This window comes from Agelaius tricolor, unplaced genomic scaffold, assembly GCF_023055355.1.
Source record: "Agelaius tricolor isolate 1412-34295 unplaced genomic scaffold, bAgeTri1.0.p SCAF_1, whole genome shotgun sequence".
Classification (NCBI taxonomy): Eukaryota; Metazoa; Chordata; class Aves; order Passeriformes; family Icteridae; genus Agelaius; species Agelaius tricolor.
The window spans coordinates 92,628,552-92,654,718 of NW_027269261.1; the positions used below are offsets into that span (position 1 = coordinate 92,628,552).

The 26,167-nt window shown below is 35.8% G+C and overlaps 1 protein-coding gene across 8 annotated transcripts in view; it reads right to left on the reverse strand.

The window, feature by feature from the left end:
- DOP1A (DOP1 leucine zipper like protein A) overlaps positions 1–26,167 on the reverse strand; it is a 62,827-nt gene that overhangs the window by 27,436 nt on the left and 9,224 nt on the right. For 4 of the 8 annotated variants that reach the window (XR_011681796.1, XM_071443939.1, XM_071443904.1 and 1 more), the window contains exons 2-15: positions 22,575–22,766; positions 21,275–21,456; positions 18,882–19,052; positions 17,360–17,549; positions 16,663–16,761; positions 15,460–15,559; positions 13,033–13,142; positions 10,928–11,036; positions 8,546–8,666; positions 7,736–7,855; positions 5,946–6,060; positions 5,489–5,518; positions 4,845–5,078; positions 1,872–2,496 (exon numbers count right to left, since the gene is read on the reverse strand). Coding sequence is in view for 7 of the 8 variants with exons in the window: in XM_071443939.1 (XP_071300040.1) it covers positions 1,872–2,496; positions 4,845–5,078; positions 5,489–5,518; positions 5,946–6,060; positions 7,736–7,855; positions 8,546–8,666; positions 10,928–11,036; positions 13,033–13,142; positions 15,460–15,559; positions 16,663–16,761; positions 17,360–17,549; positions 18,882–19,052; positions 21,275–21,456; positions 22,575–22,712 (2,344 nt within the window). In the remaining variant the exon portion in view is untranslated. The remainder of the gene's footprint in view (positions 1–1,871; positions 2,497–4,844; positions 5,079–5,488; positions 5,519–5,945; positions 6,061–7,735; positions 7,856–8,545; positions 8,667–10,927; positions 11,037–13,032; positions 13,143–15,459; positions 15,560–16,662; positions 16,762–17,359; positions 17,550–18,881; positions 19,053–21,274; positions 21,457–22,574; positions 22,767–26,167) is intronic. The other 4 variants (XM_071443952.1, XM_071443923.1, XM_071443962.1 and 1 more) reach the window with 2 other exon arrangements.

Here is a 26,167-nt window from a genome sequence, read left to right on the forward strand (position 1 = left end):
GCTGAGAAATTAGGCATACAGCAGAACTAAAGGACAATTATATTAAATATCAGATTAACTCGTCTCCTTCAAAAAAACAGACTGACCAGTGATTAAGAGCTATAGGATCATAACATTCCAAATTTAGGAACCCTTCAACAAACACAGCCTCTTCTGCAGTACAAAAGCCTCATATCAATAGATATGATAGTGTGAGAATTATGGAAACTACCTTCTTCCATTCTCTGTTCCAGTGCAATTCTCTGTTATGGGAAATAGGCCCAGCACTATTCTCATCTGACCTGACATTCTATACAACAGATGTTTACATTTGAAACAAAATCCTTCCTGTTGGTTTTACCTACCTACAATTGATGCTTATTCCTCAAAGTTACATTGTTTAATAGACTGCAAATGATAACTCACCAATAGGAACGTTCAGATGATGAACAAGAAACACAAATCCAAGACATTTACCAAAAGTGAAAGGGATTCCTAGAAGCACTGCCCTCATACAAGGCACACAGTACTCAAGCTCTGCAGGCTCTCTGCTCTACAGTGCACAAGGCAGTAAAAAGCAAGTGTTATGTGCACCAAAAAGTAATGAGCAAACAGCTGACATTTTAGTATTTGGACACAACATTCATTTGTAGGCTGTTTGGGAGAAATAAATAAATAAATGGCTAGCATTTTCAGGGTCATGCTATAAAAGCACAAATATTCTGAGATAGATATTTTATAAAAGGTACCAGATCTTTGGCACTGTCATGCTCATAATTAATAAACAGCTATAACCAAATTGCCTTCAACTGACAAACATTTTATATGTTTGGATGTTACAAAGTCAAATATACATTCTGCTCCTGCCTATAATGAAGACATAAACAACACATCTTAAAGACCAGAGAAACAGAAGCAGTCATGTTAAATTAGCATGCTTGCTTCCAAAACCAAAAACACTATCCAACTCCAAGCACTGATCACCACTTAGCCTTGCTTTAAAAATTGTAAATAAGAACAAAAAGCTGCAACTAGGAAGTTTCCTAGAAAAAAATAAAACCAGAGACGACTGCGACAGTAGACAAAATTAGTGTCACTATTTCCTGCATGTTCCAAGCATATCCACCATGAAAACATTCTAAGAAGTAACTCTCAGATTGCAGATCAGAAGTGGATCCAAAATTGGAACTGTAAATTGAAGACTCAACAAACTGTAAAAAGGATTGTTCATCCTAAAATGTCACAATTTACAGTAATCCATAACTGTCAGTGTTTTAATCACGTCTGTATCTGAATAGTTTCATACATCTGTGAACACATCCATATCTCACCAAAACTCACCACTTTTATTTTGTTTCTTAATGCAATTATAGAAGAATTTTTTGCAAGAACTGTGCCTTTCATAGGAGCAATGTAGTATTAATTAAATTTCTTAGCTGGTATGATTTTTATTGGTCAGTAGCTTACAATTTCCATGTATTACCAAAGTGAACAATGTGCACGTCAATCAAAAGCTGATAAAAGGAAGCTAAAAACATATTTGATGTGAGCTGTGGCTATTGCAATATGACAAAGAAACATTGTGGATCCATTCAGTAAAGAGGAAGACTCAACAACATAGATTCTACTCTCAGGCTTCAGTTTGCATAATTTATATTTTCCACCCCAATATTAATTACTGTCAAATTCCATGCCAGCAATATTCTTAAAAATCTATGAGAAAATAATTTATTTTCCAAACATAAACTAGTTGACATAGAAGAAAATTGATTACTGAGAGGAACAGCAAACAATAGAACACATAAAACACGACAGTATTACATTAAATTTTTTTGGCAGAAATTTAAAAAATATTATTTAAAAAACAAAGAACAAATGAGAGTGCAGCTTACCAACTTCAGGCTTCCCAGGATGTAACTCTGAAGTGCGGTTTCCTTCAGCAATGTAAACGGGAAAGCTCGAACATTCAAGGTAGAGCTGACAAGCAGCAATAAAGGCAGGCAGGTATTCTTTTGGTGTTTTCTTCTTGGCTGTTTTCTTCACCTTAGCATCATCTTGTGATTCTCTGTCCCATTTTGTGCTCTGTCCTTGCGCTCTAGTGGGGTCTACCGGAAGCTCTGCCCCTAAGGGCTGAGACAAGGAATTACTCTGAATGATATACAGGTTGATGAATCTGGTTAAAAACTGTTGGACATATTCCAGACAGCACTGCATTGCAGTCTTTTGGATTGTTTTCCCACTACGAGTTGCTGTCCCTTGTGTCATTATGGAAGGAGGCTGTACAATGGTCTCCTCAGAACCCACGGTTGATGCTGTCTCAGTCTCTGAGGATGTGCTACCAACAATAGGGATGCCAGGTGCACTGTGACCTTCATTTAGTGCTCTGTCAATGTCATCAGTTGTATCTGCCTGGTATTGTACAAACTCAGTGAATCCACTTTCTGATGATCGACTGCTTGGAGGATTTTCACCATCTTCAAACACATCATTAGGATTTTCAAGTGACACTGATGGCACCTGAGCAATATAAAAGTTTAATGACTGCTGAAAATAGGTTATTTAGGTCTTAGCAAAACAATATATATTAGTATCTTCATTTGAAAGCAGCAATTTTATTCCAGAGTTTTAAATGTATTCATATATTTCATGCAAAATGATACTGTAAGCCTGCCAGACTAAGCTAACATTAAAAGAAAACTGTTTATCAAGAAAAATATTTAAATATTATTGGTTTTAACATTTTCTTCATATCATAACTATGTCTACTCTATGATGAAAGAGTGCTGAAATATATAGGCGTATTATTAATTTATACAGCATCATAAACCATCAAATACAAAGTTATAATTACAAAAAGATATAAACTTCTCATTTAAAAACTACTAATCATTTGCAACTACAAAGAAAATAAATCATCTCCTCAAAATAAGAAAGAGAGATTGCTGCAACAATAACAGTTCTTCATGACTTATATGTCTTAATTTCTTATAATTCAGAATATGCATAAATAGATGAATGGCTTTTACTCAGAAAAAGCACCCACAGTGGCTTTTTGCACTGCTCTAGCACTCTACTGTCAGAGTAACTGGTAGTATAGTGTCTGTTTCCTGGTGAGAATGTGAGGTAGGGAAACAACTGGAATAGAAATGCATCAGTCAGTGGCCCTAAATGCAGGTGCCCACTTACTTCCAATCCTGCATTTTACCAGTGATGGCAGATGTTGCCTAAGACCTAAGGCCCAGTTGTTTTGACTCTAATCACTACCTGTGTTAAATACAGAACTTGAACCTTATGTAATAATATGAAAAACTTTTCATGAGTAAATAAAAACAGTGACATTATTATTTACAGTGAATAATGTCTTGCTTTACCAGAGATGGAATAAGAATGGAAATTTGAGATATTACTGCAGAAAATGGTTAAAGTAATGTACTAGAAAGCTGGAAGAGACTATGTCTCTATTGTATTTTACAAAATACAATCTAAAAGTCATTAGAAGCATGGCAAATCATTTCACTATCTCTTAAGAGAAACCATGGCCATGTATGAGACAGATGTAATTGGAAGTAGAAGGCCACTGAAGGTTCTAAGAGCAGTATCACTCAATTAAAGCAGGCTTTATTAAAACAAACAAAAAAAAGGGAACAAAAAAAAAAAAAACCCCAAAAGAACAAAACAAGACAGGTATCAATTAGCTAGAGAGAATAAGGATAGGATCCTGAATAAAGGATGCTGGAGTCCTAATTGACTATGGGAATGTGAGCCAGCAGTGGACTCCTTTGGTGAAGTACTGTCACTAAATCAAGGGAAGTAATAAGTCCCCTCTAAGCAGTTTTAGGTCCACAACCAGAATATTGTATCCAATTTTATTCTCATTAGTACAAAGGAAACTCTGATATACTGAGTATGCCCAATGCAAAATCACCACAGGTCGTGCTCCTGAAGTAGAAGGAATGCTCAGAGAGTGGATTTACTTAGTTTAAAAGAATGCTAAAAGCTGTGTGAAGATGGCTCTATTGCTCTCTGTGAGTTCCCATTAGGCAGCTGAAAAGATTTAGATATGTTTAGAAATCCACAGTGAAAGAACACAAGCAACCAACACAAGCAGCAGCAATGGAAATTCTGATTAAATAACAGTGCAAACAAACAAGCTGTACAGAGAAGTCACGGTAACTTCATCCTTGGAAATACTCAAAATTAAGACAAATATCATCCTGAGTGACATGACCTAGCTTTAAAGTAAAATCTAACTTTGAAATCAGCCCTGCTTTTAGTAGTGCCCTGCAACTGTCACTTCCAACCTAATTTATTCTATGATGTTCCTTAAGTTTTTTCAGCTGGAAAACAAGGATTTCAGGGCATGTCACTTAACATAGCCATGGCTGCATAGAACAAAGTGGACCAAGATAAAAGAGAAATAGCTGCTGGCTGGTTTATTTTATTTCTTTAATAAATTATTCTAAGAACTTAACAGTGACAGTTAAATACATGATGGGTATTAAACCAATGCACATAAATTAGGTGAGAGGAGAATTTACATATGCCTGATATGTAATCAAAATGGTGAATTCTTTTCAGTCCAGTTATTTTACTTCATGATACTCTTGAAGTGCTTTACAAACTTTAGTTGATTAGTTGTTTCTTAGGCCCTGATTCTGAAGTGATTTATACATTTATAATACTATATCTGGGTAAAAAACCCTAAGATTCAAGAAATTTTACCACAATTATGATTTATTTTGATTACCCAGGTTTCACATATAATCAAAGACTTGTAGGGTGTTCAACACAGGCTGTACAAAACCCATTTCTTTTTTCCACATAAGAAGCAATTTTGCAAGATGATGCAAAACCTAATCAGTTACCTTTTTATTTTCCCATTCTTTGATGGAGCTGCTCTGTCCAGTAGGAAGCTGCAGGATACCATCTGTACCAGCAGAGAGTAATGGAGGCTGAACCTTACTAAGGATCTTTGAGCAGAGTCTGAGAGAATCAGTAAGCTCAGACAAGTGCAAAGTATGAAGATGGCTTGTCAATGCAGAAATCATCCTGAGCAACAGCTGAGGCAAGTGTTCAGTCTGTATCTCAATGTAAGTCTCCTAGTAATAGGAGTAGCAAAGTAATAATAAAAACTTGTTATTTGTCACACCAAATTCCATCCTGAAATTTATTTTCTATAACAGAGCTACCTATCATTTGCTTAACTCTGTTCTAAACACACTGAACACGGAAAAAGGAAAATTAATATCTTAATATCCAAGAATAAGAAATACATGCTTTACTAAAAAATACTTATAAAATTAACTTTAAAGTTGGGTAACAAACAAATAGAAATATATTTGGCTCTTTTTCAATCTAGCACATATTGTTCACTATACAACAAATACATTTAAAACATCATAAGAAGGCTGAAGAATGCTACTATTACTTTATTAATCTTAAGATAAAAGTTTAAGAATGAAACATAAACAAGTAAAGAGCTAAAGGAAGAACAGGCTGATTGCCATACCTGACACAGCACTCTCATACTTCTAGTAGGCTTTGAAATGAGAAAGCAAAGAATTGAGGAAAGACAGCTATAGAAAAAACAGTTCCAACAGTCTTTGCTACATTAAGCAATGACAACAGAAAAAGAAGCTACATCTTATCATGACATTTAAAAGATCCTTAAAAGAAAGCTGCACATTTAAACTAGCATATCAAACTACATAAGACTAGGCCTGCAATGAATACACAGAAAATAAAATGAGGACAGACTAAAATTTTCAGGTATAAGCATCATAAAACCCATTTGAGTTATGTCTAACCAGTCTATCAAGAATCATACAATGAACCAAAAACTTATTTTAATGTCAATTTATGTCAATATATTTTCAAGAAAAGCAATTAATAAAGTATATACAGTATTTCTGCAGACCATAAATATACAGAATCCCAATGTTAGTAATGGATAAAGGAATTCTTACCAAAGAAACAATATCCAACAAAAAATCCACTAACAAGCAGAAATTTGTCAGAGGTAACTCAGGTTGCTCACTATCACCTCCAGGCCCAGTTTGAAGTCTGGCATGTAAAGTCCTCCTGCAAAATTCAAATGGAGTTTCACAATATTTTTCCTTCCCCTTACATTGACCATATTTCTGTAACTTAATGCAAAGCTGTATATATTGGGGGATAATCACTATAAACCAATAAGCAATTTCTCATTTTACTGTTAAGTACCTTATTTGGCCCCACGCCATCCTTTCAGAAAAAGCAGTAACCAATCATTTGGTGTAAAACAAACAGTCTTCATTTGTTAAATAAGGAAATTCACGCTACAGAAAATTGAGCACGGAAGACAAAAACTTAAATAATACAGCAAATGATGCAGAAAAAATCCAAACAAAAAAATTCTCCAGATTTCATTTATTGATGATGCAATTTTGTATACATGTTGACAGTAACACTACTTATATGAAGTGAAATACTCACCTGCATGTTACCTGACTGTAGATGACTATGTTAGCAATTCAGCCCAACACACAAAAATCAAGTCACAGACATCTAGATCAACCTCTCACACTGAGCAGGACTGCTAAAAACACTAGATAAATTTGTCCACAGTTTTGTCTAGCAGAGTTCTGGAAATCTCACAAGAAAGTTCCACAGCCTTCCTGGCTTCCACTGTTCCACCTCTTCCACTGCTGCACATGTCCTTAGCAAAGCTTTTCTCAAAGTCCAACCTGACCACTTGAGTGAGCACTTGTTGCTGTCCTTTGTTTTCCATCAGCTGTTATAAAAAGTATAGCTGTATGAACTTTGCAAATGCCTTTCAGGAAGTCATAAGGTGCCATTCAATTTCCTTCTTTGCCAGGCTAAACCAAACTCACCTACCTCAACCTTCAATGCAGTGTCCTATAACTGACCAGCTTAGCAGTTTCTCTACCAGAGTCTCTTCAGTTTCTCAACACTTCTCCTCAGGTGGCATGTCCAAAGCTGGACACAATATTCCACGTCTGTCCTTAGAAACACTAAGTGAAAGGAAAAATAACTTCCTTTCACCTGCTGCCCATGGTCCTCACAATGTAGCCCAAGACACACACACAGTTAGCACACTGTTGGCTCATAGACAAATTCATGTCCAAGTATCTTAATATTTTATCAAGGAATTCCATAAGCAATGGAAAAAAAAATTCTACTAATTTCATTTGACATCTCTACATCATCTATCCCTTGCCACAGCAAAAACCTCAGTTCTTCTGTGGTCCCTTCATTCCCTTCCCTCCTATATTCCCTCCTAATATTTTCAACTTTCCCTGATGTATGGTTTGCTATTTTCTCCTGTAGCCCTGCTTGTCATGCACAGAATCCCCACCCTTCTTTTTCCCTAAAAGAGCAGGACAAATGATGACACATCAGGTGTCTGGCAAATCTGTCAATTTTACCAAAAGTGATTTGTACAATGAGTAATCCTGTACTGGCCAGACAGAACAAGAACTAGCTTTGAGGTCACTCTGGGGTCTCTCCTTCAGCAGAGGGGCTAATTCTGTCTCTTGATTTAACCCAGACACTGAGTTTATGAGAACTCATGTTGCTAAGACCCATAATCACTTCTGATGAAAATTGGCCAAAATGTTGAAATTATAGGGATGGGAGGAAAAAAATACTTACAGGCTTAATGATCTCATGAGACTGACTTCTTTGAAGAAAAAAGTATACAAAACAAAAATTAACTTTAACTTCACCCATACAGAGATTAAATATTATCACCTACCTACAACACTCTTCAAACCAACGAGCAATGTAATCCCACATATAATAAGGCTCAAAGGAATTGAAAAGAAGATTGGCAGTTTTAATCAATTCTGCTGTTTTCTTGTTTTCTCTCAGTTTGCTGAAAGAAAATAGAAAGAACATTTCATATTTTTATACTTATTTTTCAAGTTATATAACTACACATCGCTGGGAGTTTACCCACTGTCAAGTAACACTGACAAATGATCCTCCTCCCATCCCTACAAGTAGCTGTTGCTCAAGGGCTCAGGATATTGGCAGGCTGCTCATACCAATGTCTTTTCACAGTTGCTAGGTTTCTCCTCTTTCTTTAATATTTATCTTTTAAACACATTTTTAGTATATCTGTTTTTACCATAATTGTTCTTACAGTTGTTTCCTACCCTCTCCAGCTTTGAACACCCCTGTCCTCTCCACCTTTCAAAATATTAAATAAAAATCTTCAAACTCTAAATCCCACTCCCCGGCTCTCTTGTAGCAGTCCTAATTTTTCTACTACAAGAAAACTCAGTCTATTTTGTTTTTGAAGAACACAGATATAAAGAATATCACAATCAATCAAACAAACATTTTTGTCATGGATAAAGAATAAAAATTATGCTAAATATTAAAAAAATTAAAATAATAAAGCAAATCACTTCACATCTTTGCACTGAACACAAATTGGAATTAATGTCAATAGCTCCTGTACCATGCAGAAAACATGCCACAGTCCTACAGGCTTCACAGTCATGGTTCCAGCAACAAAGATGTATTATTTAATACAAAATACATTATAGTCATTATTTACCTGCTTAGCTGTGTGTGATCTTTGTTGAAAGATGGTTCTGTCTGAAGCTCCAGTTCTGCTTTGCACTGTGTATATAATGTTCGAAACACTTCAATCAACACATCCTCCAGGATGGCAGGGCCTAGGGAGAAATACCAGCAGTCACACTCTTGAATTATAGCATTGCAAACAGTCCACAGCTGAAAGCTATTGGAATCATTAGCTAGCTTTAGTCATTGAAACCACAACATTTCTTCTGGTTCAATCTCATAAACTACCTGAATGTCAGAAGGTTTGGTTTGTTTGCATTCCAGAAACACTGAGACAACTGTAGTGCCTGGGAGTACACAAAGCACAAGCCCCATGTTCAATGTGTGTACAAAGGCAGCTGGTGCAAACACACCAGTGCAAAAGCTGTGCAGTCACAGCAGGACACATCATGTTCCAGCCAACGCACCCTTTTTACTAGCCCAGCTCAGTAACATGTACATGGACTTCATGGACTCTTAATCAGAGGTGCCTTTCAGTCAAAACACTTTGAAATACTCATCCCTAAGCTATCTCATACTGTTAGCATATGGACAACACACTCAAATATCTAAATGCAAATACAAGATAAAATCTTTTGAGCATCATCCTTCTTTTTAATTTGAGACAGTTTTTTTTTTTTAGCTCAGGATATAGTCTGCTATATCCTTTTTGGAAGTATTTTTGAAAGTGTGTAAATTACAGCACAGAAGCCAACTGCAGCCAGGGCTGCATTGAAAAAATGTGGCCAGCAAGCCAAATGAGGTGATTATGACCTTCTACTCTGCTCTTGTGAAACCCCACCTGGAGTACTGCATCCATCTTTGGGATGCCCAACATAGAAACATGACCTGCTGGACCAAATCCAGAGGAGGATCACAAAGATACCAAGTGGGCTGGAACATCTCTCATGAAGACAGGCTGAGATAATTTGGATTGCTCAGCTTGGAGAAAAGAAGGCTTCAGAGAGACTTCATTGCAGCCTTTCAGTACTTATGAAAAAGAGGGAGAGAGGCTTCTTATACAGGCAGATGGGAATAGGATAAGGGGGAACAGTTTTAGACTGAAAGAAGAGAGATTTAGATTGGATACTAGGAAAAAATTCTTTACCCAGAGGGTAATAAGGCATTGGAACAGGCTGCCAGAGAGGCCATGGATGCCCCATCCCTGGTAGTGCTCAAGGCCAGGTTGGATGGGGCTTTGAGCCACTTGGTCTAGTGGGAGGTTTCTCTGCCTGTGGCAGGGGCATTGGAACTGGATGATGTGTAAGGTCCCTTTCAATACAGAACGTTCTATGATTCTATAAACAGCTCCTCCTTTGGATTTGAGCTAAATCTCAATTTTGAAGAAAAAAACCCCAAATTATTTTTAAAGGAATTTAAAAAGTAATCATGCTTGAGATATCATTTTTATGTGCTTCCTAATCTCACTGAGCTGCCTTCAGTAAGAGTATGCTCACGGAGTTAAGCAAAAATCCTTTTAGATTATTCTATCCCATTTTGCTGAAAGAATCCTCAAAGCTTTGCTTCTGCATGAAATCTTAACATATACATTGCCTCTGAACATTTAGACTGATCCCTAGAAAACATAAATTACAAGGAAGATGGCAAATTTCTGACAGATATTTTGTTCCTTGTAGTTCTTCTGTCCTGATCAATTATTTTCTTTAATTATTTTATTTTTATGGTTTTATTATCCCACCCTCAAATCTGATAATGGATTTAAAAAACTACTTTGATTTTTTTCATTCACCTTCAAAACTGTATTCCAAAGAAAAAGGCAAGATATCCAAGTCTTAACTGTAAATACGTTTGTCCCATAGTCCTCAGCCCTTATCTGCTAAAGAGGGCATTTAAACACTTTAAATAGGGGAGGGAAAATTGAAAAGAAACACCAAAAAGAAATCCCAACAAACCACCCACAAAACCAAAAAAAGAGATTTGCTTCCTCTGCATAAGTTCTTCTGAAAAAAAATTAACTGTTTCATTGTTAATGTCTATTCTCTCTGTGTGTATATTAAAGAAAGAACAGGTTATTCCCAAAAGAAATAGCTGAGATTTATAATAGTAAAAGTCATTATTTGATGAAAGAAATGAAAAAGATCCAATGTGCACATCTTCCAACATACACTTAGTTCTCTCTATGACTTTGACTTACTGTTTCCTGTGTGGAAAGTAGAAGAAATGGCATTTGGTAAAAGGTAAATCTGATGAACACATTAAATTAAATACAAAACATAGATACAGCTTGGAAGATCTAAGAAATCTGGGTAACCTGACAGTACTAAGCATATAACTTATTCAATTTGATAAAAAAGAGAAAAAATTTCAAAGCAGAATCACATGAAACAAATTAAAAAGAGTAAATGAAAATTACCCAGTTCAGGCTTATCCAGCAAACTGATAAGAATTCGAAAAGGCTTTAAGTCTTGCATTAATGTGCTTTCTTCTCCCTGTCCATTAACTTGCAATATTCCAACCATTGCCTACAAAGAGCAAAAACATATCAGGAAAATAATAAGAAAGATAGAAAGTAATAAAAGCTGCACATAAAGGGAAAATTCTCAGTAGTGGAGACCACTATTTCATCTCACTGCAGCTCAGTCTTCCATTATTAAGTTCTCTCAACTTTGCCTTTGAGAACATTTCTGTGAACAGAACTTGGTAACTTGCATTTATTTAAAATCAAAATAGAGTACTATAGGCAGGTAATTCAATTAATTTCTTAAGAATAAAACAGAATACATGAGCATTAATGAACAAATTATTTGAGAAGATAAAGTAGGTAGATATTAAGGGCTTAATAAAACACCATCCTCCTATGATATACTCATTCATGAGGATGAATACTTTCTTGACTAAATAGCAATGACAACTTTGAAATAAATGGGAAGACTGAGTTTCTATACCAAAGCAGTTTAGGGAATGAGCTGCAGAATTAAAAAAAGCCCCATGAGATGACGACAGATTTTGCTTAGTTTTCTGCCTGGCTGACTTGACTGTCTGAGATAGTTTGTTTCTTTTACAGTTTCAAAAAAAAGGACAAAGAAGAAAAAAAAAGAGAGATAAAAAATAGCCATGAAAACCAGTTTGGCCTTGCTATCTGCTACAAACCAAGTATTATCAGCAAGTATCTTAAAAGTAAAATCTTCTGTCCTTTCATATGTCTTTAGAAGGCCAGAATTTTCAGTACATTGTATCTATGAATAAGATATGAGTTGACTGGATAAAACAGAACACAAAGAGACTGCTAGAGAATAAGGCATAAAAGAGCAATGCTTTAAAAGTCTTTCAAGAGACAGCAAAAGGTTTTAGAAGCTATATGTCATTTGTATTATGTATAGGCAAGGCATATACAAAATACATTCTGATGTCCATACTCTTCAGACAGAAAAGCTTTATTGACACTGATTAAGTTTGAAAGATGCACAGATTTAAAAAGACCTTAACTATTAACCATGCCTAAATGTTGCTGAAAGCTCACCATGGCTTTTTTATATAAGGTACAGGTGAAACTGTATCTCATTCAGGCCTCTCCTTTACATTTGAGTAATTTCTGAATCATCTGCTAAGGAAGGCAGAAGGGTGATAAGCGAACAGTGAGAGAGTGCCAACAAGGTCCTTGCTGCTGGAATATTGGAATTCTGAGGGCTCTTCCTCATCAGTAGAACAGCAGATCTCACAACTTTCAGACAAAATTGAAGGTGCTAGCTCTGTGCTGGGTGTCAGCTTTGAACCGGGCTGAGCTGAATATTCTTGTCAGCTACTACTGTTAGAATTGCCACTGCCATTCCCATACACAGCATCACAGCTCTGACTCAGAAAAATCCTGACCTTATCAATTTGCCTTAAAGATAAAATGTCTTCCTGACTTCAATATCAGACTCACAGAAATTTAAAAGACATCTGTATTTCGATTACTGTGAGAAAAGCAGCACAATTCTTAGAACCAGTGATCTCAGCTCACATAGGAAGGCTTTAAGGGTAAACTAGTTTAACTGCCAATTTTCTCAACTATTCCTGGCTGCCAACAGAGAGCAGAAGATGCTCCCTTTTCCTAGGGGAGAGAAAGACCCTTTTAACACAGATTTTGAGTGCCATCTGATAACTTTTTTCTGATTCCCAAGACACAGAGGAGTTTCCCATATCTACAGAAGAGAATTCTCCAATTCAGTTTCATGAAAGAACAGGCTCCAGTGTGCTGGGCTCATAATCGAGTAACATCCACGTATGCTTCATTCACTGTGAAAAAGGAGAGGGAGAAATCTAATATTTAGTCTGTTCATTCTGCTATTCTAGAGGTCCTCATTTTTCCACTGAGAATGTTTTGGAAGAATAGGAGACAAATATCACAAAAAGACAAGATTACATTGTCACATTGCATTGGCAAGTCAAAAGATAAAGTTACAGCAACTTTGATCAGGATCTGTTTATAAAAATATATGCCCCAAGAAAACTGTATAAATAAAACTGTATAGCTACCTGGACTAACATCTCCTTAGAGAAGGTGTTGAAATAGTAAGTGGCATGCTCCTCAGGATTGCTGTGCCTTGTACTTCTGGGTCCTACAAGGGCACCATTGTTATCAAAACCTTCAAGCAAACAAAAGGCAAAGCAGATAAATATTTGCAGTTCAATAGAATACACTGCCAATTTCTTTAAACTAGAAATCAACACACTAGCACTGGTAACTTACCAGTATGAAGTCCAAGTCATGTTGGCAAGAAAAAGATGATTTTATAGAGTTTAATAAGGGAAACTAAGTTATATTTTCACACAAGCAGTTTGCACACAAATAATTTTTTTATGCAATATTATCAACCAATTACATCTTGTACAATTGAAAAATATCCACAAATGCTGCAAAACCCACAATCCTTAAAATAAAGCCACAAGCTGTCACATAAAAATATTTCCATATTAATGAGAACACAAAATTCAGTGTTTTAAGTATGCAGACAGAGATGATCACCAAAACACAGCAACGTGTTAGAAAGAATATTAGTCACACTACAAAAATAATTTTTTTTAGTTCAAAATTACACTAATGGGGTGGATCTTTGTATTGTAAGTTTCTTTTCTTTTCCCAGTAAGTTTTTAATTGCACAAAAAATAGGCTTAAGGAAGAAAAAAAAATCTATTGGTTAACAATGGTTAAGATAACCTGATTTAAGGAGATGTACACAATTTCTATTCATAGAGAATGTTAATAGGTAACCTTTAGCTGTAAAACAACAAGAAGGAATAGCACACACCAGAATTAAATAAAGCCATACAGAACAACAGAATTCAGACAGTCTTTCAACATAACTGATCTCCATCTGCAATGTCTTATATTAGAAATAGAATATCATGATAATAGAAAAGCAGCACAACATCCAAAGAAAAAAAATGCAAAAATCCAATATTGTCAGAAAGTTTGTCCAAATATATAGCAAATAGATGAAGTAGCTGTTCACAACACAGGACATGGAAGTCACTGTAAAAGTATTCTCCAAAGTTGTATGACTTTCAGTGGAGACTATGTTCATGAAATAGCTGTATAAGAAGATTCTACAACTAAAAAAAGCAGCACAATATTTTAAATATATGAAATACCTTTTTCAATAATAGCAAAAGACATATCCAATCCATCAAATTTAGATGAAACATGATTGCAGTGTTTAATCTAGAAACTATTTCTTCCCCAGATTTGAAAATGCAGGTATGGAGCACAACATTGCATTTCATTGTCTATCTTTAAAAGATTAATCCTTTGCAAGTCAGTGTCTTGAAGAATGATTAACCAAAGAAGGCAGGATTTTCTCATATTTAACTTCTAAACCACTACAGCAACACAACCAAGCCCCTCATGCAGAACACTGTTGCTGACTTTTTCCCTTCTCACAATTTCAGCTCTCTCTCAGGGCCCTTGCTACTCACTTCCTCCCCAGTCACTACCCACAGGCTACCTTCCTCTAACATCATAACTATCAGCTGGGCAAGGTTCTGGGTAGCCCAAGAAGCACATATGTGCTTGCTGGTGAGCTGGGGAGTCAAAGAAGGTAACAGCAGACTGCAAAACATATCAAGTAGAGAAGCCACTTCATGTCTCTTCATTCAGTCTCCAGTTCCTGGGACACACTTAGGAACTTCCATGATTTTGACTTCTTTCAAAATGGGTTTAAAGAGTAACATATCAGATTCATGTGACTACAGGCTTCATTTCCTTAAAATAACAAGACTGAATAAGAGTAATTTTTTTCTAAAATTTTCTAATCCCTAGTCTTCTAACTATTCTCTGAATGGTCAAGAGCCTTCTAATAGCTATAATTCTCTGCTACCCTCTTCTAATTATATGCTGGTTTCGTATACAAATTTAAATTTGTACTGTATTGATTTTCTGTCATTTGGTAGAATTGTATTCCAAATTACTTAATTTTTACTCCAGAAAGGTGTTGAGAAGTGATTGGTGATCTGTTAATTCAATCAGGCAAAGATCTAATGAAGTTTGAAGTTTGCATACTGTAATACCAATGCTCTTCAGCATTCTTTTCTATCTTCCATACTGTTGTGCTCCAACTACCATTTACACTCTATAATGCCTATTCTCTGTTTTCTCCAGCCTATGTTTTTAGAGAAAAAGTTTCAGAGTGCCTGCTTCCATGAGCCTACTACACCAGGCTCTACCCTTGAATATGGCCCATAATGCTGTTAGAGGAAAATGCATCAACAATTTATATGACAGGAATGAGTTCCAGGATGACATTCTTCATCTTCTATGTCCATAAAAAGTGCCTTTCTCTCTTATGAAGGAAATTGAGTATTTCATTTTTCCAAGATCCTTTCTACCCAGCAGTGCAAACACTGATAAGGAAAATCCAGTCCATCCTCCACTTTTAGTGCCAATGGAATGAAATACAAACCTACCCAGGAGCCATGCATAAAGCCTTCGGTTGAGTGACATATCCCTGCGCAGCACTACGTGAAGGGCTGCTGACAAAATTCTGATCATGTCTGGATGCGTTGCCTGAAGAAGTTAGAAACACATTTAAGTTTAACTATGAAAAGTAATGCTTTTTTCTATGTTAGCAGCTAAATGTTCATTAAAACCTAGCTAGTTTCATGTTTTGACATTTCTGAATTCCTCATAGCACAAGAAAACACAATCTTGCTCTTAGAAAACCAAAATATGATTATTGTTTGGAGCAGATACTATATAATAACACACACCCTTTAAAAACAGTAAAAATAACAGATTTTACTAACAGCTCCTTTTTATTACAAGACATTTCATATTACTATGAGGCAAAAGCTTTGGAAGAAAATTCTTAAAATCCAGTTTAAAAAAAATTAACGTACTTTTTCAGTTTCTTACTACTTTAAATGCTCATGTAATTCTTAATATTGCAAAAATGTTGTATTGATAATTTCAGCATTTCAGTACCTAAATAGACACACTCCAAATACTCCTATAGTAACTGATAAATGTGAATTAAGTCCTTCCACAAGCAAGATCATAGCTCTTTCTTACATACAAGTGCAGGTTTTTCCTAATTTCTAACAAGATGAGAATCAGTCTTACATAAGTTTTCCTCTAGGAGTTACATAATTCATGGATCATTTAAAAACAGGACATAACTAACAATAAATGCAGTCCAAAAAAAAATTATCTAGTAGTTGTAAGGTCTATCTCCCACTAAAGCTAGAGCTAACCACTCACCCAAAACCAAAAACTATTTTCAATTCTCTAGTGCTCTGAATCTGTTGTGCTAAGAGGATTAACTTTTGCTTATTTTGAACACTGGGAATTGGAAACTTAGAAATGAATAAGTAATTTGCTTTCTCATCAAACTGGAGCAAATTAAAAGTTTCTGCATAGACTAAACATAATTCGTGCTTACATGCACAGAAGTTAACTTTAACTTCAAAGTTAACACATCAAGTTAAAAAGCAGAAGAGCAGAGATCATGACATGAGAATAGCCAAACCTATCAGAGAAACTCCTACATGTGATTCTTGCTGTAGCTTGGAGAAAATCATTAACAAAAACCAACCAAATACTGCTACTGACTTAAGGAAGTGAAGTACATTTAGGAATTTGTCAATTCATCTCTCATGTTAATAACCTACCTGGCTCATGTGGAAAGGAAAACAAAAAAGGATAAGGTCCAATGTGCTCCTCTGTACTAAAACACTGGTATCTTGCACTGAAGTGCTTACTGCTTCCACCTGAAGTAATGGCAGACCCCCCCAGAATGGTTATTTATTATTTTAAGGAGGTAGATATAAGACAGCACTCAAAAATAAGAACAGTTATTTACAAACAATGATAAGTACTAAATCAAGTTATTTTAAATTTTGAATAATGAAACAAGATAAAACAGGAAAATTAAAAGTTTCACCACTGAGGAAATATAAAATCAACAGATCCCCTAAATTATACAAACAGCTTTTGCTTCTGGTACACTACCAATGAATATCTTAAGTTTAAAAGACAAAATTATTCTCTATCTTTAAGAAAAAAAAAGGAACCAAAAATTGCAACAAAACGCAACCACTTCTAGCTGAAGCCTGTAATAAATGGAAAGTTTTACACAAAACCTAAGCAGTTCTGATACATTAATTCAGCTTTGAAACACTCCTACCATGCACCAAAACATCAGTTTAACTGGAGCTATAATAAACATGCATTTTTTCTCTTCAAAGGCCAGGTTCAAAGAGAGAGAACACATTTAAATCCCCCCCCCAAAAAACATTACATAATAAGTAAGTAACTTCAATGTTGTTACTTACTTATTATAAGTTCATTGTTCCATTACAACATTACCATTAATTCAATGTCACTGCCAATTATGTAGAGTTGATCCTCCATGGAAAGCTTCCTGTTCAGATGGGAGAGGACGTAAGTGATGCCAGGCAAGCGCACGGCAGGGCTGGTGAGGAGGCTCCCCCAGAGAGCACTGTAGAATGCTGACTGATCCACAGCTGAAGCAACTTTCTCCAGCAGTGTGTTTGTCCTGCAGCAAAACCAAGTCAGCTGCATCAGGGCTTATATCACAGCTCTTGCCCCTGCCCCCATTTTTAAGAAGTATTAAAATTAATTGTTACAGGAAGGTCAAAACTTCCTTTTGAGAGTCCAAGAGAGGCCCAGTTATACACTGAACCTTATAATGCAGCCTGAACAGAGCAATCCAGCGAGCAAGCCTGTGGACCAATCTGGCTTGCAAAATGCTTTTGGCTTGCCCACAGCTTCTCTTTATATATTCCTTATGTACTCCTTATGTTCAAAGAGCCAAATAACTCCTTCATTTGCAGCTTAAAGCCAAGTGTTGCGACAGACAGAGGTTTCAGACAGACACCAGGAAAGCATAGCTGCTGAAGAAAAGAATCAAAGCAGATGGCTTTTGCCCTCTCATTCCTTGCACTGAGTCCATCTGGTAATAGCAAGGCATAAAAATACCCTAATTCTTTGAGCACAAGCAATCCCTTCCCCTGCTCTCATTTCCTCCAACTCATGTGGCAACACCTCTCTACCCTCTGGCAGGCCCCAGGAGGCAAGCTGGATAGACCTTGTTCCCTGCTGTAGTGATGCCAGCTACACTGTGTGTGTGTGTGTCTGCCTACATAGAAATAGAAAAAGACAGTGTTGAACTGCTCTTGACGTACAAGTTGTGAAAATTCAAGTTTCTGAAGTTGGAAACATCAAGATGTGAACAATTCCAAGAATTCCAAGTGATGGAGTGTAACTTCATCCTTTAATATGTTAAGATGCTACCTCAGCAGCCCAGATGCTTCAGCTATGTATTTCAACCCATATCAAGAGTCATAGAATTGTTGAAGTTGGAAAAGATCTTCAGGATCATTGAGTCCAACCCAACACTGCAAAATCCACCATTAAACCATGTCCCAAAGTGCCACATCTACATGGCTTTTAAATACCTCCAGGCATGGTGACTCCACTACTTCCCCAGGCAGCCTGTTGTGATGCTTGACAAACTTTTAAGTGAGGCAAGTTTTCCAAACATCCAACCTAAACCTCTCCTGGAACAACCTAAAGCCCTTTTCTCTTGTTCTTTTTCTTGCTACCTGGGAGAAGAGACTGGCATATAACGCTAACCTGCTTAATGTCAATTCCCTTTCCATAACTACTAGCAGGAACAACTAACAGTTCATTTATCCTAATTAATGCTAAGAACCTCCTAACATACCATTCTGTTGCAATATGACAGCATCAAATTAAAAAGCAACCACTTTGAAAACAATAAAATCCACATACAAGTACATAGTGAAAAGTTACAGTAAACACCCCCAGATGAAGCATATCACCTTATTAACATAAGTATCCTTACCTTTCATAATACTCTGATCCCTCCTCTAACCCAGGCAGAATCCCAGTTAACAGTCCTTGCAGTCCTGGTTTCAATGTTTTCCCCAAAGGGAGGTAATAAATCTCATACAGACTCAATAATGTTGGCTTGACAGACATAGCAGCATTGGCAAGGAGTGGAAATAGTCCAGAACTGTGAAAAATAAATTTTACCTTTTTTAAAGAAGCTTCTCATATGACAATTTTATTTCTCTCTAAAGACTGCTATAGGCACATCCAGTATAGCTATTATAAGCATCAGATTTTTATCTTAGAATTGTGCTTAGGCATAGACAAACACACAATATGACTGACTTTGGATGGACAGGTTGGTACCCCAAGGCTTGTGAGTTTTATTACTATTGTGAGAACAAGCACTGAAGGCCTAGAGATTAATGTCTTTCACCAATAAAATAAATATGATAAACCAGAAGCATCTCTGCGTAACAAAATGTTAATTTTGCCCACACTGAACCACATCACAATGCAAATTGTATTTAAAAATACATTTTCTTTGCACTTATTAAGGAAAAAAACCAAGATTGGATAACAACAATTTGAGGAAATTCATAGAAATAATTTTCTGAAAGAAAAACCATGGTGTTTTATTTCAGCAAGTAACCTTGAGGTAACTGTTAAGTAGCATCAAAGCATATATCTACTTTGGAAATTTAGAAACTCAGTCTGAAAGCAGATTCTAAAACTAACAATAAACCCTATTTGCATTTCTGTTCATAACACAGCCTGTAAGGGCCTGAAAAAACTGGAAGTATGTTCTGAATTTACTTGAATGTGAGTGTAAGTTCACGAAAGTTATAAATGTGATCTCCTAAGAAGAAGTTACATAGATACTAAAATAATACTTGCTACTGCTACTAAATATCATAAATTATTACAAACTGTACCAATAATCAAATGCCTGTGAACACAACTTCAATTTTCAAAGTCATTAAAGACTCAGGTTAGAAGACCCTGACATGTGAAGAAGAAAATCAAAGAACAGTAAAACGGGTAATTTTAAGGAAAGGGTCTTAAAATTTATACCTACAAATCTACTATTAAAAGAAATACCTATGTATACAGGGTATTGTCCATAACATAGGAAAAAACCCTACAAAACTTGTTCCAAAATACAAAACTTTTGGTAAAAATGTTTTTTGCCTTTATCTGACTAGCAGAAATTGTCCTTAACCATTGTCAGTTGGCTTCTTTTTTCTACAGAAAATGTCTTTTTGTTCAATAAGCAGCACACTAACCCACAGTCATTCTTTGTAAGGCTATTACTCACACTTCAAGATCTGATGTTCAGACACTGGCATTCTGCTTTCATGACAAATACTGGAATCTTTGATAATGCCTTAATGTGAATGTCTGTCTTTGCCCTAGCAGCAGTAACAATAGCTTTTAGTTAGATTATACAAAGTAGCATTTTCCATTACCCTAGAACTTACTGTTAATGAGATCTTGCAGCTACTGAATCACTGTACAAGCACAAAATATGAGCTATGAGTTCACAGTGTCTTTTAAAGCATGTGGAAACAGAGAACTGAAACACTCCCATCCTCAATGTGATTATATATAAATATCATGACCATGCAAGACAGAAGAGCTGATGCTAAGGCATGCAATTTCTTTCCAAGCATTAATGCACACTTTTTCTTCCAAAACAGAATTCCATTTTATCCTGCTATTTCTCAAACCAATGAAATTTTAATCTCTAGGGACAGGTAAAGATTAAGAAACGTGTGACAGTGTGCACACATCCCTCTATTCATTTTATAACAAATAAATTAATGTCTTGCCCACCCTACCCAACCCAAAATGTACATCTCATCATGGAGGTCTAGGAATCAGTATATGCTGACTAAACTTAACTTTTCAAGGTTATCCTTCCTTTTCATTATCATCAGTTCCAGAGACCGAGAAAAAGTTTGTACTCGCCCCCCATGCTAACAAAACAAAACCTTTCTGTTCTGTTAATTTGATAGTACAGGTTTTTGCAACAAACTATACTCAGATTCTTTTCCAACAACACTTAAAATAGTAAAATGTAATGTTAATACAACGAGGTGCTAACTTTTCAATTACTATACATATGGTACATAGAGGCAGAACACTTCATTTCAATGAAAAAATAATAAATTCCAGGTTTTCTTGCACTAAATCAGTTCCCAACAAAAATTTAGGTGATCTGTTTCTCTTCTGTTATACAATATTGAGAAGAAAAATACTAGACAAGCACCAATAACATGAGGGAAAGAAATTGCTTCTGATTGATTCTTGCTATATAATAAAGTAATACTGCAAATATAAAATGCAGGAAAACAAAAGGATCTTGATTACACATTTGGAATGGAGTTGTTTAAAATACTGTACCTGTAGAGGAACAGATCTTTGGCCAGGCGCTTGGGTCCAATGATTTTAAAGATGATCTCATATGTTTCAAGTGCCTTGCGATGAACCCCTCCCGGCAGAGCTGGATGCAGGCATTGTGCCAAGCGCTTGCCAATCGTCAGCTTTTTGGGTACTACCTGGTACTTGGCGTTGTTCTGTAGCACCTGGTAAACCAGCACAAAAAGAGAAAAACAGCACAAAAGATGTTAAACATCAAATGCACATTTTATAAAGGAGTTCTTGGATGTGTTTCATAAGTCACCACACAAACCTAGGTTACAAGAAAAAAAGCCAAGGCCATTAAAATTTACCATGGAGCTTTTTCTTTGCCATGCTTTTCACTTATACACTCATTACAGGTAATTTCACCAAGGCAACTTTGCTTGTAATGGGCTTCTTGCCTATAGCTTGTCCATTTGTCATTTACTCATCCATTTGAGGACAAAAATTGCTATTTCCATTTCATAAAATCCATTATCACTAGCTCAAAGAGGACTAATAAACTGTGGGTCATGAGCCTGGGATATCTTTAAAGAGTGTGATCACATACAAAACTTTACTACTGTCTGAAACTATGCAATCACTTCAGGACTGGAGAACAAAGTTGCTTTTACATATTTTGATTTTTTTTTTCTCTATATCATAGCCTTCACATTGCATGAATATGCAGCAAGAACTGCTACAATCAAAAAAAAAGAAAGAAATGAGATTTTATGCAAAATAATGATCCAACTTCCAACTATAGTGTCATTTTCCTGAGTGAGGCTGCCTAGAAACACATACAACTGACTACAACAAGATTTTTATGAATATCATGATCTGTATGCATTTGTGAAGTGCTATTAAAGATTAAAATGATATTGTCCATTAAAATTAACTGTTAAAATGAATCAGAACAATAGCATTCTCTGGTCCATGAATGATATGAGCCTCATTTTAAAACTTATGCTTCATAAAACTACTGCTGACATCTATATCAGTTACTATTTTTCACATTATTTCTGTACCATTGAACAATATTAGAAATAAATATTACTAATAAAAGAGATGTTGCATTTATTTCCACTAGAAATGTAAATAACTTCTTCCTTTAGTTCCAATTACAAAGGGTTCAACCCTAGAAAGAAAAGTGTTTGATTTGTTTGCTCCTTGCACACACCCAACATTTGGCTCAGAGCACTGAAATATTTGCAGGAGATGGCTGGAACCTCACATTTCTGTACTGTTACACCAGAACCTTTTGCAATTCCTGAGTCTTTTTAAGAGCACTTGTCAAGCATACCTTGTTTAGCTTCCCAAGTGCTGATATTAAATCTGCCCATTCACTGGAATATTCAAAGTTCTTCAGTGCTTTGTCAACAGCGGCTACATAGTTCCTGTACTTGGAATCAGTCAGTAGCTCCAGCTCCTCCGTGTTCATCCTCCCACGGTGTCCCCGCTAGAGACCAGCTTGCAATTCATGTACAGACATTACCTAGTCAAAAGTTAAAAGGAAAAAGCCCTGAAATGATTGTTAAAATATGTATAAGCAGCACTACATTTTCCTCAAAGACATTAAAAAAATTTGAAATCAGGTTACAACAAATTATAAACAAAAGCTAACACATTGTAAACAAATATTAACAAATATTTAACACATATTCAACATCAAGTCCTACTAAAAAACCCAAACAAATAATAAGAAACCACAACATCTCAAGCCAAACAAAAAATCCCTAGAAAAATAATACATTTTCTCTCCCAAAAAGCACTGTTTGTTCTAAACAATGCAACAAAGTGATTTTTCATTTTCTTTTTTACTTTCTCTGGGTCCATCACCAGAAACCCCCACTTTACAACAAACCAGCTTTTCTGCAAACAGAAGACACCAATCTTTCTGAATCACTTCCAAGCAGAAGACAAAACTGAAGGATACATACAATAGTTACACACTATTCAAGAGGACTTCTGTGCATCAACACTTCCTTTTACAAGACGTGCTATTCTAATCCAGCGATGCAACCCTACTTTGTTTTCATATTATTGTCATCCAGGCACAACAAAAGTACATGTTTAGCAGTGTTCTGTAATCATAGGCTTTTGCAATTTGCCCAATATATTTTCGTTGTGTGATAGTCTACACCAAGTAATTAAGATATTTTAGTTCCAGAAACACCACCCTGTACTTTTATAGGTCATAGACTACTTTTTTTTTAATAGCAGAGGTTCATTAACCTTTAAAAGAAAAGAGTTTTTAAGGCTATGTTTACCCCAAGCAAATACAACTCAGCTAGAAATGCTATTGCAGCACATCTGTGAAAAAGGCAGATTTGGTGCCCCTTTTCATGGAGGTGTTATTGCGGGAAACTTTTTGAGATCTCTTTTGTACTTGGCTTTAGAAGAGACTTCACACTCAGCAGATGCTGTTCTCTTCTGTCTTGATTAAAGGGAAATGGGAAAAAAATCGTGTGCAGCAGTGCAGGCTGAAGCATGACTGAAAAACCAAACAAACCATGGAACACGTATAAAGAAGTAGTATTCATCAGACTGTCTTCTGGGTATGGTAAGGAAAGTTGCAAGAACAGAGAAAAACTAGAAAGTGACAGACAAAATTAAAAGAGCTGGATGGAAGGAGTGAATAAAAAGGCAAAAAAATTATAAGGTTTCTACACTCTTGATTCTGATGGCACAGTAATAATGACAAACTGTCTCCAAGACAAAACAGAAATGCAAACCATTATTTAAAAAACACATTGAGCGTCAAATTGATAGACCTCACAATATCTCACTGGCATAAAGCACTTAGATACTGCTTTTAATTAAAAAAAAAAAAACCAACCAAGCCCTTTTCACATGGTTTCATGTTATAATAACCACTTCTGAATTAAATCCCAAAAAAGATCAGGTTTGTTCTGGAAAACCTGTAAAATGCCAACAGATTTTTCAGAGAGACAGCTGCACAACCACCAAAGCCTGATCTCCAAAAGTGAAATAAAGTATTAACACTGAAAAAAGAAGAAAGAACCAACATATAAAAGCAGCACAATTCAAATTTTTACAGGCACAGTGGATGGGGAAAGAACTTGACACAGTAAATAATTCTTTTAGAGTGAAGAATGCATCAGAATCCTTTTTATCCAGCTAAAGCATAAATGCAACCTCTTATGGCTGAGTGGGGGACAAGGCTCTGTCTTCCTCAAGTGCTTCAAAGACCTGAGAGCTGAGAGTGGCCTGATAAAGGATTATCAAAGGTTAAACAAACCAGGTAGAGCACAGGGATAAACAGGTAGCTTCCTTTCAGACTTAAAAACCAATCAGAACAATCCATTAATTTTGAAAACAACATACATTAACATCTTGATCTGAATAACCGTACTTTTAGACAAGTCTACTGCACACTGGCTGTGCAAATATAATCATTATGAAGTTTTGTATTGAAAAGAAAAAACACACTCTGTTTTCTTAGTACTCTACAGTTATGGTCTCATTTTTTTGTCTCAAAAATGTTGGTTTTTTTTCCAAAAGAATTTATGCAAAGAATTTCTTGCATACTTTTTCCCACAAAGAAACTTCAGTTTTAGACAAATCATAAGTAGCCATAATAAGTGAGGCACCCAGAGAGGATACTACGTAAATGTTATGTATTATTTTTTATAAACCTTGGACTTTTTCTATTCTACAATCATTAAAATTACAGGAATGTCAATTGTTATGTATTCTCATCCATAAAAATAAACTTTGGTTTATTTACTTACTATGGTTTTCTTTTTGTTTAGTCTGAAGATATTCCACAATGTAGTTTTTAATCTTTTCATGTTTCCATAATGTATTCTTATCAATACTTTCCTGTTCTCTTCATTTATAATAAAAATGTAGAATTAAAAACATTTGATTTTACAGCTGGTATTTCAATACAATGTAAAGCTTGGTAGTGTCTATTTCCTTCTAAGTATCACAATCTTATTCTTCCATGGTTTCCTACTTTGAAAAAATGGGTTAAATAATAAAATTTGATAGATAAAAATTGAAAAATAGCATTTTCTGCTACACCATCACACAGCCTACAGAACAAAGCATTTATCTAGTCATTACACAACCACCATTTGGCATGAGGGCCAACTTTCCTTGCAATGTTCTTTATTTGTTTCTCTTTTTAAACAAAAATATGAAGAGCACCATCCTTTGGGGCTTTTTTCCCCCTTTTTGTATACCAGAAGAGATGGGCCAAACTTCTCAGATTGAAGGTTTAGCCATTCTCATGAGTCTGGCATAGGCAATCACTGACCTGTTAGATGGCCATGACTTTTTAAATGAATGTCAAAAAGTAAATATGCTTCCTGTCCCAGCAGAAAGTTTATTATCAATGAGGAAGAAACTAAGATGTACTATACACTTTCAAATAATTTTATATAATTATATTTAAATCATGAGTGATTGCAGAAGTAGGTCCTGACACTTACTACCTTCTACTTCACCTTCTAGCAGGGATTAAAATATGGATACCACACGACTCTGGGTACACCTGGATGTCTGTGGAGTCTTGGCACATGACTCTGAATAGGAGTCCGAGGCTGTGGCTCTTTAGCTGAGGGTTGTGCATAGTGTATTCCCAGAGCAGCTTTCACCAGTGAGGTGGTATTGGTTTTCCTCCAACTCATGTTAAAACAATACTGCTTCAGCTGTGTTTCCACAGCAAGTGCTCATTCTTCATAGCTGTTGTACCTAAGTGCCTCCTGTCTCACCTCAACACAAACTATTCACCTGTTTAAGGGCTCAAAATGTTTTTCACTGAAGCCAAAGGAATGTGGAGAGAACAGCAGCATCACCAAATCAATTCCACAAATGCAGCTTTTATCTGGATTCTGTTCTGATTCAATCACAAGATTATAAGACTTG